Source organism: Nicotiana tomentosiformis, chromosome 2 (genome assembly GCF_000390325.3).
Source record: "Nicotiana tomentosiformis chromosome 2, ASM39032v3, whole genome shotgun sequence".
NCBI lineage: Eukaryota > Viridiplantae > Streptophyta > Magnoliopsida > Solanales > Solanaceae > Nicotiana > Nicotiana tomentosiformis.
Window position 1 is genome coordinate 61292881 of NC_090813.1, and position 16538 is coordinate 61309418.

The 16538-nt window shown below is 40.7% G+C and overlaps 2 protein-coding genes across 2 annotated transcripts; both read right to left on the bottom strand.

Annotated features, from left to right (window-relative positions):
- Positions 1-7551: 7551 nt before the first annotated feature.
- On the bottom strand, positions 7552-10634 carry LOC138904912 (uncharacterized). The gene is made up of 4 exons (XM_070193408.1): positions 10291-10634; positions 10032-10197; positions 9397-9699; positions 7552-7653 (listed from the first exon to the last, which is right to left on the bottom strand). Exons 1-4 carry the CDS (start codon positions 10632-10634, stop codon positions 7552-7554), a joined length of 915 nt encoding a protein of 304 aa, XP_070049509.1.
- A 2106-nt stretch (positions 10635-12740) lies between these two features.
- LOC138904913 (uncharacterized) lies at positions 12741-14916 on the bottom strand. Its single transcript, XM_070193409.1, has 3 exons — positions 14760-14916; positions 13623-14320; positions 12741-13481 (listed from the first exon to the last, which is right to left on the bottom strand). The coding sequence occupies exons 1-3, from the start codon at positions 14914-14916 to the stop codon at positions 12741-12743; spliced, it is 1596 nt and encodes a 531-aa protein (XP_070049510.1).
- Positions 14917-16538: the final 1622 nt, after the last annotated feature.

The window sequence follows — 16538 nt, forward strand, 5'->3', positions numbered from 1 at the left end:
CTTACCTAACGGGATGGGTTAGGTGCCATCACGACTAGTTGGATTTTGGGTCGTGACACTACCGGTTACACTAATGCTGTAAAGCATATCAAGAATCCACAAATCAATACACAAGGTCTCTTACACCTGACATCGACCTTAGATGATGCCAAAAATAATACCATCTTACTTTAAACATCTAAATCCCTTTCCTGCTCATCTGAGCTCATGATATCTTTGTCAATACCGAACCGAAATCTTAAATCCTTAACTTTCGAATCCCATGCTACTTAGTGCACTTAACCATGCCAATGCGTAGGAGTACAAGAATTCCATCATAACTCTCGAACCACTAATAGGGTAAACACTTCATCATATAGAAACCTTCTACTTAACTTATTTCAAGAGAACCATTGCAACACCTGACTGAATTCCCATATCCACAGAAAATACCGGCCTCAAGTAGTGGTCTACACCACCATAACTCTTCTGGGACCCCTCTACATATAACATGTCATAATACTTGAATTCCTCCAAATAAAATCAATTACGGCGGCCGTCAAGCCTCGCACGTACCGCCACAAATCACACGCATAATTCAATGCGCTGAAGGAACTGATCATTGCCACCATCATGCCGATTCAACCATTGTTAGCCAACCCGTCTTTTCTCAATTTATTCTCAACTTGTCTTAGAAATAATAATAGCTCCATTCATTACATCATGAACTCGAATCCGTACTCATCCCGAGTGACCTTATTTCACGAGATCACGCTGTTTCAAAACCCACTAATCATCTCATATCCCTCCTTGTGCGTACTTTCACATCTTCAATTGGTACACCCATTCTGATACTTGTTTTATGAATCCGAAGTTATTTTCTTCCGTTTCTCTATTGCTACACCACAACCTGAAGATAACGCAGAGTGCTCCAAGCCTCATTTCATAATCAGCTGCAAAAGCTCAATACTCAACCATACTACAGACTCAAGATCCTTAGACACCACACTTTAAATTTTTGAATTCACTAGGACCGTTATTGAGAGTCACTTGCTCTGACTTGTTCCCAAACATGATCAATTCCAAGGCCCTGCTAGCACATGGACACTTTATCAAGGAAACACGCGACTATTTCACTTTCCTGTGCATTACATCTACACGAAGCATAAACTCTGAGTCTCCCAAAAACCTGAATATGAATTGATAAGGACAAATATGGCACACATTTCCCAAATACTTTGCTCAAATTACCACTAATAGTTTCTTTCCTTAGTTGCAATAACCCACCAATACACAGATAACCAGAAACCTCACTAATAGACAACCATGAAATCCAATTGTAGATGGTGGGGCTCTACCACTTAGCTTGAAGCTACAATTACATAACTCTGGAATCCACCGAGATTCTTTCTTCATCGTTGACATGATCCTACATACGCAACTTGTCAAATTTCTCGAAATCCTTCTATTAACCTTTAATAAACACTCCGAACCACTGGTCACATTTATCTATTAGATCTCTTACTGGATAGCCAGTAGAATTCTTCGCAGAAGCTTCGTCAACACCATGGGGCCGCTAACCTGCTCACAGGAGATAACCCACCTGTGGAAATTATATGCTGACATATTCCAACATCGCTGCACTGGGTGCAATTACTACGAAATCAGTAGATCATCCTGGGTCCGAGCTCATTCACCAGCTACACCAGTTCGTTCACTCCTCATGGACGTCAACTAGAGGTGCGACAATACATTTCAAATCCAAAGTCATGTTGTATCCTTCTTCATATCAAGCAACTCCCTCCTGTTATATCCAATCTTCCTCAATATAGCAGCTTATATTACAACTTAAGTCCGTAGACCTAGTCACTGTCCATTTTACATCCAAATCACTCCAAACGTTCCTCAAGACGTGTAATCATCCTACCACGTAACCCATGTGCTACTTTGCCACTCTCCCACTTTTATCAAACCCTCTCCTTTAAGCAACTACTCGACTTCTGTTTTCTTACACTTGGACTTCTAGGAACTTAACTACCACATGTCACACCTCCTTTTTCCCGAAAGGATAGGGGATAAGGGAGTTTTTCCAATTAAAGTGACATTAATCGAAATGGGATTATTTATTAAAATCAGAGTCGCCACTTGGAATAAGTTATGGTGTCCCAAGTCAACGGTTTATTTTAAATTCCAAATCGAGGAAATTTGACTCTATTTATGGTCTGCGAACACAGAAGACCGGGTAAGGAATTCTGTTAACCCGGGAGAAGGTGTGAGGCACTCCCGAGTTTCGTGGTTTTAGCACAGTCGCTCAACTGTAATAATTCGTCTAATTGTCTAATTTAATACATATTTGAAACCTATTGTGTATTTTTAACTTTCTAACCGCTTTTAATTAAATATTGCTTTTAGGATTTATGGAATCATTTCCTGAATAAGTTACAATGTCGTACACTTGTCATTTTGGCACATATTGCAAACCGCGCCACGTGAAATACACCCGCAATTTACAACATATTTATGTTTTATTATTATTAGAAGTTGTGGTCGGGTCACATGAAATGCACACCCGAATTGAGGTTTGCGTATCATGACTATGCCACGGGAACCGTACTCATAATCACTATGATTCATTTAAACGCGCCTAAAGCAAAACTACATATATTCATGGTTTGACTATCCTAAAGTTCGAGATTGCATGTGAGGTACAAACATTCTGGAGATACACTGTGAGAGCCAGATCATTCTTTTCTAAGTGTTCTAAACTATTCAAGATGACATTTAATTTTCATAAGCAAACATTATATGGAATTATAAACCAACATGTTATCAACTCAATTTAAATCATGAGATAATCGACAGCCAGTCAAGAAAATGATCGAACTTGACTTAAATTTACAGCACAAGTACATTCTAAATTTGCAACACTAGTATACTAGCACTACAGCTACACCAGCTTTGAAAAAATATACGATCGGGTCATATTATTGGGTTCCATACCCCAGGCCCAACGGCCTGAGGTCCAGACTCGTTCAAATGACTCCCAGCTGGTCCAAGTTAAAAGTCTGCCCTATTTATGAAATCCCTGTTAAGACAAAATCTGGAGAAGAACATCATGCGTTCAAATTTTGAAATCATGTGTAAAGCTAAATTGGAGATTAAATTTACAAAGATATCCTACTCCATAGCTATTAATTATAGTAGTTGAATTCATGAATTATTACAAAAAAAAAAAAACTATTTCAAACTAATCTTATACAAATCGTTCATCAGCAAGTAATCCTCAAACTTAACATTACAGAAAACTTAACTATTGTTATCAAGGGCACTTTGTTATGACCCTTTATTATACAACATAATGCCTAATATCATTCTGAGCTCTCCACCTGAGAGCTTCTGCTTCCAACTACTTCCCAAATTTACAAAGATATAGCCATTGGGCTATTCTTCATAAACTGTTTGGCGAATCAAATGGCCCATATGTTTAGGTTTGATTAGGATATTACTGGCTGTCTCATCCGAACAAAGTTAATTTCTTGAGAATGTATATTAACATCAGTAGGAAGAAAAGAAAAAGCAATACGAATGGTCAATCCAAGAAAAATAACTTAAACAACATTTATAGCTAACAAGCCAGACATACAAGGCTGAAACACACAATATGTCACTATGACCAAACTAAATCTGCCTAAAAGAAGGATTCAGCAATAAGAAACCATTTGGCTACATTAGGATTTAAGTCAATATATTGAAAACACAATGATAAGTTAACAAAAGAAAATTAGCAATCCTTTTTGAAACATAACTATTGTATAGAATTGTAATAAATACCTAACAACAGATGGACCAGCTGAAAAGCCAAATAAAGGCTAAGAGAGAAAGAAAAGAACCAGCAAAACTGAGCAGCAACAAAGAAAACCAAGCAATAATCCTAGCTTTAAAGCTGAACCTCAAGCACAGCTAGTCAACAGCAGCAGCAGCAAACCAGAGAAAAACAACATCAAATCTTGGAATTTCCAGTATTCTTCATTGTCTTTGAGAGGAATGAAGCTGAGTATCCACCTCTATGTGAGGAGTGTAGAGCCCCTTTTATAGAATGTGAGCATGTGCTCATGATAGGGAACGAGAGAGAGATTGAGGGAATCTGCCAGCCTCCCCTTAAAATCAGGGAACTGACATCTTTTAATAATAGAAAATGGACAGTTGTCCACTTTTGATATATTTATCTCATTTTCAGCATCTTTCTTAACAAATTAGGACAGGTGTCTATTGTCTAGAAGCTTCTTATATGACTACTCACAATGCCCTGATTTCTTTCCAATTAAACCCTTTAGAATTTTGTTTTTACCGCCCCTTCTATCCTCTTTTAATTTAATCCTAAACCTTGACATTCAAATACGGAATCCCTAAATTAATTAAACAAAATTAGTGAATCAACTTTATATGTTCTCATGCCAAAACAGAATCAACGCTACTGAATCTCAATATGCCAGTAAGTAAAGTAAACAGACAATAAGGATTAAATTCATGCAAAATAGAGAATCAAATTATGCTAAACAAGTGAAACAAACAGTTTTAAAACTTTGTGAAACAAAAGAGAAGGAAACAAAAAAAGAATGGAAAATTATCTAAAACAACAACAAGAAGGTTTTTTGACAACTTTAATCGAACATTGACTTTTCGAAATGAACCAAAAATAAAATAACACCACGAGAACAACCGATTAGTGTAAATTTCAAGACGAATCGAGTCTCGAAACTTCAAGAATTGAAAAAGAGTGAAACTAGGTTGTATGGGGGTTTTCAGATCTGGAATTCAAGGGTTTTGGGGAGGTTTCTGGAGAAATTGATGGGGGATTAGGGATTAGGAGGGTATGAGGGTTATAGGGTGTGAATATGAGGGGATTTGGAGGTGAGGCTGTCGGTGAGAAAAGTGAGGGATTTAGCGGCGGCTAAGGTTTTCTTAAGAGAGAAGAGAGAAATGGGAGGGGTCTGAGGGGTTTGGGGGCGGCTAGGGTTTTTTGTTGAGTGAGAGAGAGAGAGGAGAAATGAGAGGGGTCTCAGGGGTTTGGGGGGTCTCCGACAGATATAAGGGGTTAGAGGGGGAGTTATGGGCCGCTCGATCAAAGGAAATCAACGGCTAAGATCGTCGTTACTGAAACGATGTCGTTTTGGTTAAGTGATGGGGCTGGACCGGGTGAGGGTGTTTGGGCTTGGGGCGAGTTGGATTTGGAGATGAATTGGGACAATTGGGCCACTGAGAATGTTTGTGGCTCAATCCGGAATTAAACAAGTTTTTCTTTTCTTTCCTTGAATATTAGCTTAATAAAATTAAAAAGAAATCCTAAACTAAGTCCTACATCAAATTCAATTTGTAAAATTAAATTAATTATCTATTTATAACATAAAAATAATTAATTAAGACTAAATGAAAGAAAATTACTAATTTGCAACTGAAAGCTAAAAATGTAAAAATGTCCAACATTTCTGATTTTTTGTTTAATAATGCAATTAACTTATGTAATTAAATCCTAAATGCAATTAAGACCTAAAATGTTATGCATGAAATACTTTAGACATTTTGGTATTTTTTTTATGATTTTAAAATGTTAAATATGCAACTAAATGCAAGCAACAATTAACCAAAATTCCTACAAATTCTATAAAAACTAAAACAATTAAGAAAAACTCTATTCGTGAATTTTTGTAGGAATATTTTAGTCGGAAAAAAATCACGTGCTCACAGCTGCCCCTCTTTGCTTGAAAACACGAAGAGTTTTCGGGCAAAGATACATTGAGCAAATACGAGCGATTTTTGCCCGTTTGGATACTCCATGGGAAGCATTTTGAAAACGTTTGACCGAACCTTGCTTCGGAGGTTGCCTACATATCCTTGGCTATAAAGGAATCAGGTTTGTATAGTTCTGAAAGTTTCGGTAGCTGGGCCTACCGAGAAACGGTGATTTCACTGTTGTTGCTGCTGTTATTGCCTGCTGAACTCCTTCTTACACCAAAATCAAGATGAAAAGAAACTAAGAAAGTCTATCAGCTATGAGTTACAAAATTCCTATATGAGTCTTTTGAAGCGTGATCTTGAGTCTTGGCTGGTTCTTCATGCAGACTCTGATCTGAAACTCGATGCTTGCTAGCTGCAGGTGCTAGTTCATTCTTCTTTGGCTTTTCAGATCAAGACGGGACATGCAAAGCTTGAAACTTCAGTCATGTCTTGAGCAGCCCATATCTTTCATCTGCTTCTGCATTTTGAATTCACTTTTTTTTTAATTCTGGATTGAGACTTCTTTTTTTGGTCATCTCGGACTGTTGACTTGCATTCTTGAGGCGAGCTTTTGTACTTCTAACTTGAATTGAATTCTAAAATGACTTCCCTCGTTCTTCAGGTGGGCGCCTGCAACTGACTTAAAACTGAAATGAATTCCCTCATTCTCCAGGTGGGCGCCTGATACTGACTTGAACTTGAAATGAATTCCTTCATTCTCCAGGTGGGCGCCTGCGACTGACTTGAACTTAAAATAAATTCCCCCATTCTCCAGGTGGGCGCCTACGACTGATTTTAACTTGAAATGAATTCCCTCGTTCTCCAGGTGGGTGCCTGCTGCCTTAAAACTTGAAATAAATTTCCTCGTTCTCCATGTGGGCACCTGATGACTTAAAACTTGAAATAAGTTCCCTCGTTCTCCAGGTGGGTGCCTGATGACTTAAAACTTAAAATAAATTCCCTCGTTCTCCAGGTGGGCGCCTGATTTTGACTTAAAGCTGAAATGAATTCCCTCGTTCTCCAGGTGGGCGCCTGATGACTTAAAGCTGAAATGAATTCCCTCGTTCTCCAGGTGGGCGCCTGATGACTTAAAACTTGAAATAAATTCCCTCGTTCTCCAGGTGGGCGCCTGATTTTGACTTAAAACTTGAAATAAATTCCCTCGTTCTCCAGGTGGGCGCCTGATTTTGACTTAAAGCCGAAATAAATTCCCTTGTTCTCTAGGTGGGCACTTGATGACTTAAAACTTAAAATAAATTCCCTCGTTCTCCAGGTGGGCGCCTGCTATCACAACAACACAGACAAAACAGAAAATTTTCTGCCCCAGTTTGTACCAGGAACATTCATTGATTGTTAGTTGCATCCCATTATCCAGGAGGGTCCTGAAAACTTAAAACTAGATCCCATTATCCAGGAGAGTCCTGAAAACTTGAACTTATCTGGAACATGCTTTCCTCATGAGGATTTCCTGGCAAAGCGAAAAAGATTTCTTGCCCCCACTTAAAATAAAGAAAATTTTATCAGTTTGAAAATGTGGCGGTTAGTTTGTGGCATCCTTGCTGAAAGTGTCTGCTTCTGCCACTATCCCGCTTCATTCTGATTAGATGCTTCGGGCTACAAAGAATTGTTTGACCTTTCAATCGAACCTTGACCACAAAACCTCTGAATGACTTGAATCCCTTACACTTAACTCGTCGTATGGCACTTTCATTCTGACAACTGTTGAACCTTTGCATTTCCTACAAATTCACGAACCACTTAACCGCCCGAACTTCAGTTACCACCGCATTGCTCATTCTAAATCTTGTCCCTTGTGATGTGCTTGGCCGAATTTCGCTTGGTGCAAATAAAAAGCTGGTAATGAGCTTTGAAGTCCTTTCTTGCTTGCTTAACAAAAGACTAATTTGACAGAGACTTAGAAAAATAGACCCAAAAGAAACAAAGCGAAGTGACTTCGAGAATTAGGAATAAAAAAGAAAAAACAGAGATGAATATTTGAAGAAAAATGGAAAAGAGACTTATCTGAATGACGCAACTGGCTCCAATGATCATGACATGCATTTCGGACTGATCAGCCTAATCCATCCAACTAATCACATTTCAGTTCATGCCATGTCTTCATACTTCAAAACCGGGTTTTCCATAATTCAATTTCTCTGTAAAGTCATGAACCTCATTCGGCTTGTAATGCCCCGAGGGGTTTTCACCAATAAGACTCTCTCATTTGAATTTTCTCTCGACTCACCATCGCCCTATGGTGCCCGTGAGGGTTTTCACCAATAAGACTCTCTCATTTGAATTTTCTCTTGACTCACCATCGCCCTATGGTGCCCGTGAGGGTTTTCACCAATAAGACTCTCTCATTTATTCACTTTTCCTTGTGCCCATGAACAAAGGTGCTACCCATGATGTAAATAATACCTCCATCTCACTTGACTTGACATCCTCAAAGTTGATCAGAAGGTCTTTCTTTGGACTGTAGTGTGGGTTTTGGACAGGGTTAGAAATAAAGGGTGGCATGCAGGCTCAAAATAATTTAAGATGAAGGGTTCAAAATTACAACTTTTGGAATCAGATCTTTTTACAAAACTAAAACTTCTGCCCCAGTTTCATCGAATCTGGGGAATTTTGGATTTTTATTTTGATGGGACCGAACCGTGTAAGGCTGCCTACGTATCTTTAAAAAGAATCAGGTCGAACGTAGTTCAAACTAGTAAAAGTTGTTTTGTTTTTGCTTTTATTTTTATTTTTCTCCTTTCTTTTCTCTTTTCTTTCTTTTGCTTTTCTCTGTTCCTTCTCTTTTTTTCTTTTGCTTTTATCTTTTCCTTTCTTTTTTTTTCTTTTCTTTTATATTTCTAACTCTACTTCTGATTCCAAAATAGGGGTATGAAAGAAAATAAATAAGGCTCAAAAAAGGGGTAACAAATGATAAAAGTGTTTGGGATAGCAGAATAAAATGCCTTCGTCATTCCAACTTTGAACATGCCTAGTACAAAATGCGATTGAAGATAAGCAAAGAAATCATACATAATATCTCTTGACTGCATCAGAATTGATAGCCATATCCACACATTTACCTTATATGTCTGTTAAATACAAAGCACCATTGGGCAACACCTTTGTCACAATGAACGGCCCCTGCCAGTTTGGGGCGAACTTGCCTTTAGCTTCAGCCTGATGTGGAAGGATGCGTTTCAACACCAGCTGACCCACCTCAAATTTCCGGGGACGCACCTTCTTGTTGTATGCTCTTGCCATTCTTTTCTGATACAATTGACCGTGACATACTGCTGCCAATTATTTTTCATCAATCAAAATCAATTGCTCTAGCCGGGTCTTGACCCACTCATCATCATCAATTTCAGCTTCGGCAACAATCCGCAAGGATGGAATCTCAACTTCCACATGTATAACTACCTCGGTTCCATATACCAGCAAATAGGGAGTTGCACCTATTGAAGTGCGAACAGTAGTGCGATAACCCAGTAAAGCAAAAGGTAACTTTTTATGCCATTGCCTGGAACCTTGCACCATCTTACAAAGTATCTTCTTTATGTTCTTGTTAGCAGCCTCAACAGCTCCGTTTGCCTTAGGACGATACGGAGTGGAGTTTCGATGCATAATCTTGAACTGTTGGCATACCTCTTTCATCAAATGACTGTTGAGGTTAGCAGCATTATCTGTGATGATTACCTTGGAAGTTTCGAAACGGCAAATGATGTTTGAATGAACAAAATCTACCACCGCCTTCTTGGTCACGGACTTGAAAGTTACAGCTTCGACCCACTTGGTAAAGTAATCAATGGCCACCAGAATAAACCTATGCTCGTTTGATGCTGCCGGCTCAATTGGTCCAATGACATCCATGCCCCAAACAACGAAGGGCCAAGGTACAGATATTGTGTGCAACTCAGATTGCGGGGAATGAATCAAATCACCATGCACCTGGCATTGATGACATTTGCAAACGAAGCTGATGCAATCTCGTTCCATGGTGAGCCAATAATAACCTGCTCGAAGAATCTTCTTTGCCAAGACATACCCACTCATATGCGGCCCGCAAACTCCGGAATGCACTTCGGCCATGATAGTCGAAGCTTGTTTAGCATCTAGGAACCTTAGTAATCCTAGATCTGGAGTTCTCTTGTACAATATTCCCCCACTTAAGAAAAATCCACTAGCCAGATGTCGAATGGTTCTCTTTTGATCACCTGTGGCATGTACCGGATATACCCCCGATTTGATATATTCCTTGACATCATGGAACCAAGGCTTACCATCAGGTTCCTCCTCAACCACATTGCAATAGGCATGCTGATCACAGATTTGGATATGCAGAGGGTCGACATAAGTCTTATCCGGATGGTGTAACATTGACGCCAGAGTAGCCAAGCATTGGCAATCTCATTATGAATCCTGGGAATATGCCTGAATTCTACCGACCTGAATCGTTGACAAAGATCATGCAAGCATTGTCGATACGGTATGAGCTTCAAATCCCGAGTCTCCCATTCTCCCTGAATCTGGTGAACCAACAAATCTAAATCTCCCAAAACCAATATTTCTTGAACTCCCATGTCTATAGCTAGCCTCAAACCCAAAATGCATGCCTTGTATTCAGCCATGTTGTTAGTGCAATAAAATCGAAGCTGAGCTGTTACGGGGTAGTGATGCCTTATTTCAGAAATGAGTACAGCCCCTATTACGACACCTTTCATATTAGCAGCTCTATCAAAGAAGAGTTTCCAATCTGGCATTTCATCATGATCAGCCTCGTCAACATACATCACTTCTTCATCAGGAAAATAAGTCTTCAGTGGCTCATATTCTTCATTCACCGGATTCTCGGCCAAGTGATCGGCCAGGGCTTGGACTTTCATCGCAGTCCGAGTTACATAGATGATGTCAAACTCTGTGAGTAAAATCTGCCACTTTGCCAATCTTCCTGTGGGCATAGGCTTCTGAAAGATATACTTTAAAGGATCCATATGAGAAATGAGGTAAGTAGTGTAGGATGATAGATAATGCTTCAACTTTTGTGCCACTCAAGTCAGGGCGCAACATGTCCTTTCAAGAAGAGTATACTTAACCTCATAAGGAGTGAACTTCTTGCTGAGATAATAAATGGCTCGCTCTTTCTTGCCTGTGATGTCGTGTTGACCCAACACACAACCGAAAGAATTATCCAATACCGTCAAATAGAGAATTAAAGGTCTCCCAGGTTCTGGCGGGACCAGCACAGGTGGGTTTGACAGGTAACTCTTGATCTTATCAAATGCTTCCTGACACTCATCAGTCCACTTAACCGCAGCATTCTTCTTCAGTAACTTAAAGATGGGCTCACAAGTTGTCATGAGTTGAGCAATCAACCTGCTGATGTAGTTTAACCTTCCGAGAAGGCTCATTACCTCGGTTTTGTTCTTTAGCGGTGGTAATTCTTGGATGGCTTTGATCTTTGATGGGTCCAACTCAATACCGCGTCGACTGACTATGAATCCCAACAGTTTCCCGGACGGGACACCAAATGCACATTTTGCCGGATTGAGCTTGAGGTTGTACCTGCGGAGCCTTTGGAAGAACTTTCTCAAGTCTCCAACATGGTCGGACTGCTTCTTTGACTTTATGATCACATTATCTACATAAACCTCCATTTCCTTATGTATCGTGTCATGAAATATAGTAGTCATTGCCCTCATATAAGTTGCCCCAGCATTCTTCAAACCAAATGGCATTACCCGGTAGCAGTATATCCCCCATGGTGTGATGAACGCTGTCTTTTCTGCATCTTCCTCATCCATCAGGATCTGGTGATATCCCGCGTAGCAATCCATAAAAGACCCAATCTCATGCTTGGCACAATTGTCGATCAGAATATGGATGTTCGGCAATGGAAAGTTATCTTTTGGACTTGCCTTATTGAGATCACGATAATCAACACAGACCCTGGTCTTACCATCCTTCTTTGGTACTGGCACGACATTATCTAACCAAGTGGGATATCGAGTGACCCGAATGACCTTTGCTTCAAGCTGCTTTGTGATTTCTTCTTTGATCTTCACACTCTTGTCAGTCTTGAACTTCCTTAACTTTTGCTTGACTAGAGGGAATGCCAGATCAGTTGGCAATTTATGAACTACCAAATCAGTGCTCAAACCCGGCATGTCGTCATACGACCATGCAAAAACATCTTTATATTCAAACAGTGCTTTGATTATTTCTTCCTTGATTTGTGGTTCCAGATGCACACTTATCTTGGTTTCCCTGATATTATCTTGATCTCCTAAATTGATTGCTTCAGTTTCATTCAAATTAGGCTTGGGTTTTTCTTCAAAGTGATTTAGTTCTCCACTGATTTCCTGAAATGCTGCTTCTTCATCATATTCTGTTTCATCATCACACTCTACTTCTTGGATTGTTGTTTCAGAATTAGATTGGCTTTTAAGATTTGGCTGAAAATTCCTCATGCATGTCATGTCATTGAAACCAGCATAAAAAGAACTGTACAGAAAAAAGAAACAAAACAAAAATGAAACGCTATCAGGAATAATGGAAAACGGGAAATTGTATTTCATTGAAAATAAAGGATAGAAGGGTTTGTACATCAAAACAAGCAAAAAAAATAACAAAATCTGGATTACAACCCTGGAGTAACCCAGATAACAGAAAGGAAAATAAAGCAAACAACCAAAACTCCTTCCGGGTGGGGAGAGGAGTAGCTTTCCAATTGCTAAGGTTCACATTTGGCCCAACGAGCTGCACATTGGCATTACTGGAACCTTCCCCGATTTCCACCATGTTAACCTCATCAAACAAACTCTGGAACCTCTTGATCAGCTCTTCATCAAAGTCGACCACAGGTTTTGGGACCGTTGATATTGGGCGTTTTGCGACCACTGGCTTGACAAAAGACTTGGAGATATGTGGAACAGGCTTAAGAAGTGACCATGCCTTTCTTTTCAAATTTTTAGCCTTTTTCATGTCCTTCCCTATGAGTGTGAATCCCAAACTAAATGTACCAAAACATTCATGTGGACATACCGGATGTGCAATACCCTGCAGAGACGAACCCAGGCCTTTGCCCGCCACAAACCATTCTTCAATATTTCATTTGCTACCATGACAGACGCGGAGGGTAGCTTTGGACCTGGAATGCATTCTCCTTCAGGAATCTTCTCGACAGACACTGTTTCAAACGTTTGGTACACCCAAGGCCCTTTATCATCTTCAACTTCAATAAATGGAACAATTGTGTCATGGTAAGCAGATAAGTTCTTATCACCGTGCACAACTATTTCCTGCCTGTCCCATTTGAACTTTACCATTTGATGCATAGAAGACGGGATTGCCTTGGCAGCATGTATCCATGGCCTGCCCAACAACAAGTTGTAGGAGACAGCCACATCTAGCACTTGGAACTCCATAGTGAACTCAACTGGCCCTATTGACAATTCGAGCATTATATCACCGACAAAATCTTTCCCTCCTCCATCAAAGCCTCGAACACATACATTGTTCATGTGGATCCTTTCAGTGCCGATCTTTAACTTTTGCAAAGTGGACAGAGGGCAAATATTTGCACTAGAACCGTTATCAACCAATACCCTTGAGACAGCAGAATCCTCGCACTTCGCTGTGAGATAAAGAGCTTGGTTGTTCTCCGTACCCTCCATAGGAAGTTCATCATCTGAGAAAGTGATCATGTTTGCTTCGAAAATCTTGTTAGCAATCTTTTCCAAGTGGTTTACCGTGATCTTATCAGGAACATGGGCCTCATTTAAAATCTTCATCAGGGCTTTGCGGTGTTCATCTAAATGTATCAGCAAAGACAAAAGAGAGATCTGAGCTGGTGTTTTCCTTAACTGCTCTACAATGGAATAGTCTTGCATTTTCATCTTTTTCAGGAACTCTTCAGTCTCTTCTTTGGTGACCGGCTTCTTTACTGGGATGTGGCCATCCTTGAATGGCTTGGCTTTTCTCAGTTCTTCTGGGGTAAAATATCTCCCAGAACGAGTCAGTCCTCCGGTTTCATTGACTTCTTCCTCTACTGCTTTCCCTTTATATGTTACTATCACCTGTTTGTAATTCCACGGGACGGCCTTTGTGTCAACCATTGGTAACTGGGTCACTGGCTTAATAATAACGGGGGTAATACGAGCCCCTTCCACAATTACGACAGGCTTGCCCGGGACCCCTGGCACGACCACTTTTTGCTTTTCCTGGTTTGCTTCAACATCAATCGGAGGCCTTTTCACAACCAATACAGATGGCTTCACGTTGAGCGTGCTTAGCTTCTCCAACACCCCTTCAACTGTCAACGACATTGCTTTTACAGAATCTGGAGCTTTAACTGGATTACTTTCGCTAGCCCGGATCATCATGACAGACTTGGAAGAATTCTTGGGCTCCCCATCCTTATGAACTATCTCAATCATATGTGTCTCTGCATGGGCCGGCAAAGGATTTTGTTTGATGTTTGCTGCCTCCGGGTTCTGGACCACAATTTGATTTGTATCAATAAGATCTTGGATCGCCCTCTTTAAATGCCAACACTTCTCTGTGTCATGCCCTGGGGCATCAGAACAATATGCGCATCTAAGGGAATAATCAAGGTTCCTTGGAGGTGGATTTGGTGTCTTTGGCTCAATCGGCCTCAAAACGTCCAACTACCTCAACCTTTGAAACAAATTGGTATACGACTCTCCAAGAGGGGTGAAGGTTTCTTTCCGCTACTGCCTCTCTTTTCTATAATCCGGACTCGATCGAAAGCTTGGACTAGTAGGGTTTCGATATGGTTGTGGGGGTGGATAAGGATTTTGTGGAGTTGGAGCACGCCATTGCGGGTAAGGAGGGGTACGCATATGACTGTGCGTGGTGAACATGGTATTGGGGTGGTCTGACTGAATATTGAGGGTCTTGTGGTGGGAAATAATGTTGGGATGGATTATATGGAGCTTGGGTGTAGGCTTGAGGTTGGGGGCGAGGTTGGGTGTACTGGTGAGGCGAACCCCTTAGGCCACGCCCTGATCCAAAGACAAACATAGCGACATCATCTTTCTTCTTTTTGCCTAATAGGCTTCCGGTGCCACTTTGAATTGCCTGTGTGGTTGGTTTTATGGCGGAATAGCTCATGATCTTGCTTGACTTGAGTCCCTCTTCCACCATTCCTCCCGTCTTTACCACATCGTTGAAGGACTTACCTATGGCTGAGATCAAATGGCCAAAGTAAGTAGGTTCTAAGGCTTGAAGAAAGTACTCGACCATCTCATCTTCTTCCATTGGAGGATTGACCCGTGTAGCTTGTTCTCTCCATCTGAAACCATATTCCCTAAAGCTCTCACTGGGCTTCTTCTCTACCTTGGTCAAAGATAGGCGATTCGGGACAATGTCTATATTGTACTGAAAGTGCCGAGCAAAGGCCTGAGCCAAGTCATCCCATGTGTACCACCTGCTAGCGTCTTGGCGGGTGTACCATTCTAAAGCTTCCCCACTCAGACTCTGACTGAAATACGCCATTAATAATTCGTCTTTCCCACTAGCGCCTCTCATATTGCTGCAAAAGCCTCTCAAATGGGCCACGGGATCTCCATGTCCATCGTACAGGTCAAACTTGGGCATCTTGAACCCAGCGGGCAGTTGGACATCCGAAAACAAGCATAAATCCTTGTAAGCCACACTTACTTGGCTTCCTATCCCTTGCATATTCTTCAAAGATTGCTCTAGACTCTTCACTTTCCTGAATATCTCGTCTTGCTCCACGTTCCGGAATGGTTTCTCAGTTTTGACGGGAGGTTCAAAGTGAGGGGCATGGGAATAAGGATCCGCGACTTTGAAAGTTGGTTCCGAAACATAATATTAGGTATCTGGAGCTTGGAACGTGGGTTCACTAGAAGATCTATGAAGGGTAGCTCGCGGAGGGGCTACAAAAATAGGGGCGGATGTCGGAGCAGGGTATGCGGTTGTTTTGGCTGGTGGAGCATGAAAAGTTTGGGACGAGGTGCCAGGGTAGTGGTGATAAAGGGTAAAGCCTGGTGTGTGCTGAGGGGAAAGATCAATGGTAATGGGATCTTGGGCTTGTGACAGTGGTGGGATGAAAACGGGATTTTCTATGTAGTTAGAGGGGAATGAAGGTGGAGGATGCCCCCTGATCCAGGCTTGATACATTTCTGCCATTTGATGCTTTAACCTATGGACCTCCTCTTTCAATTCAGACTCCGATTCTACAATCTCCCTTGGTGGGTCGACAACACCCGTGTCCGATTCTTTGCTAGTCATGACTGACTTGCGCTTTGATCTGGTGTTATAAGGGTGACTTACCAGGATGCCAACAAACTAACCACCTAAACAGAACCTGCCTTTATGCACACACAATAACTTGGTCAGTTTTGAAGCATTTAACAGATAGGGAATCGCATATTGGGGATGGAATGTACCTGAGCAGTTAAACATTTCTAAATGCTTTGCGATGGCTTATGTGTTTCATCCCGGCTTTTTTCCAAATTTTCAAATCCTGACTTTTTCCTTTCTCCTTTTGCTGTGTTTCGCTCTTTTAATTCTCATTCTCTCCTCTTTTTTCTTTAGTTTGGCCCCTCTCTTCTTTCTTCCCTCATTTTTTCTCTCTTTTTCTCTCTTTTTTTTGTTTGTTTTCTTTTCTCTATTTTCTTTTAAGACTATGATCGAATCCTATGGGGATTGCCTACGTATCATGATGCCTCATGAATCAGATCATTACGTAGTTCAGGGAAATAAATGCGAAATGATTTTTTTTTCAATATTTCATTAATAAA

Bases quoted from the DNA above. Each gene is read 5' to 3' on its own strand.
- LOC138904913 (XM_070193409.1), bottom strand. From the start codon at position 14,916: ATGGTGGAAGAGGGACTCAAGTCAAGCAAGATCATGAGCTATTCCGCC. The intron at 14,321-14,759 runs GTTCGCCTCACC...CTGATGCCCCAG, and splicing joins ATCAGGGCGTGGCCTAAGGG to GGCATGACACAGAGAAGTGT. The intron at 13,482-13,622 runs GTAGAGCAGTTA...CACTTGGAAAAG, and splicing joins AAATGCAAGACTATTCCATT to ATTGCTAACAAGATTTTCGA.
- LOC138904912 (XM_070193408.1), bottom strand. From the start codon at position 10,634: ATGAAAGTCCAAGCCCTGGCCGATCACTTGGCCGAGAATCCGGTGAAT. The intron at 9,700-10,031 runs GTAAGCCTTGGT...CATCAATGCCAG, and splicing joins GGTTGAGGAGGAACCTGATG to GTGCATGGTGATTTGATTCA. The intron at 7,654-9,396 runs GTATGCCAACAG...CTGTCAAATTAG, and splicing joins ACAGTCATTTGATGAAAGAG to TCTTTTGTTAAGCAAGCAAG.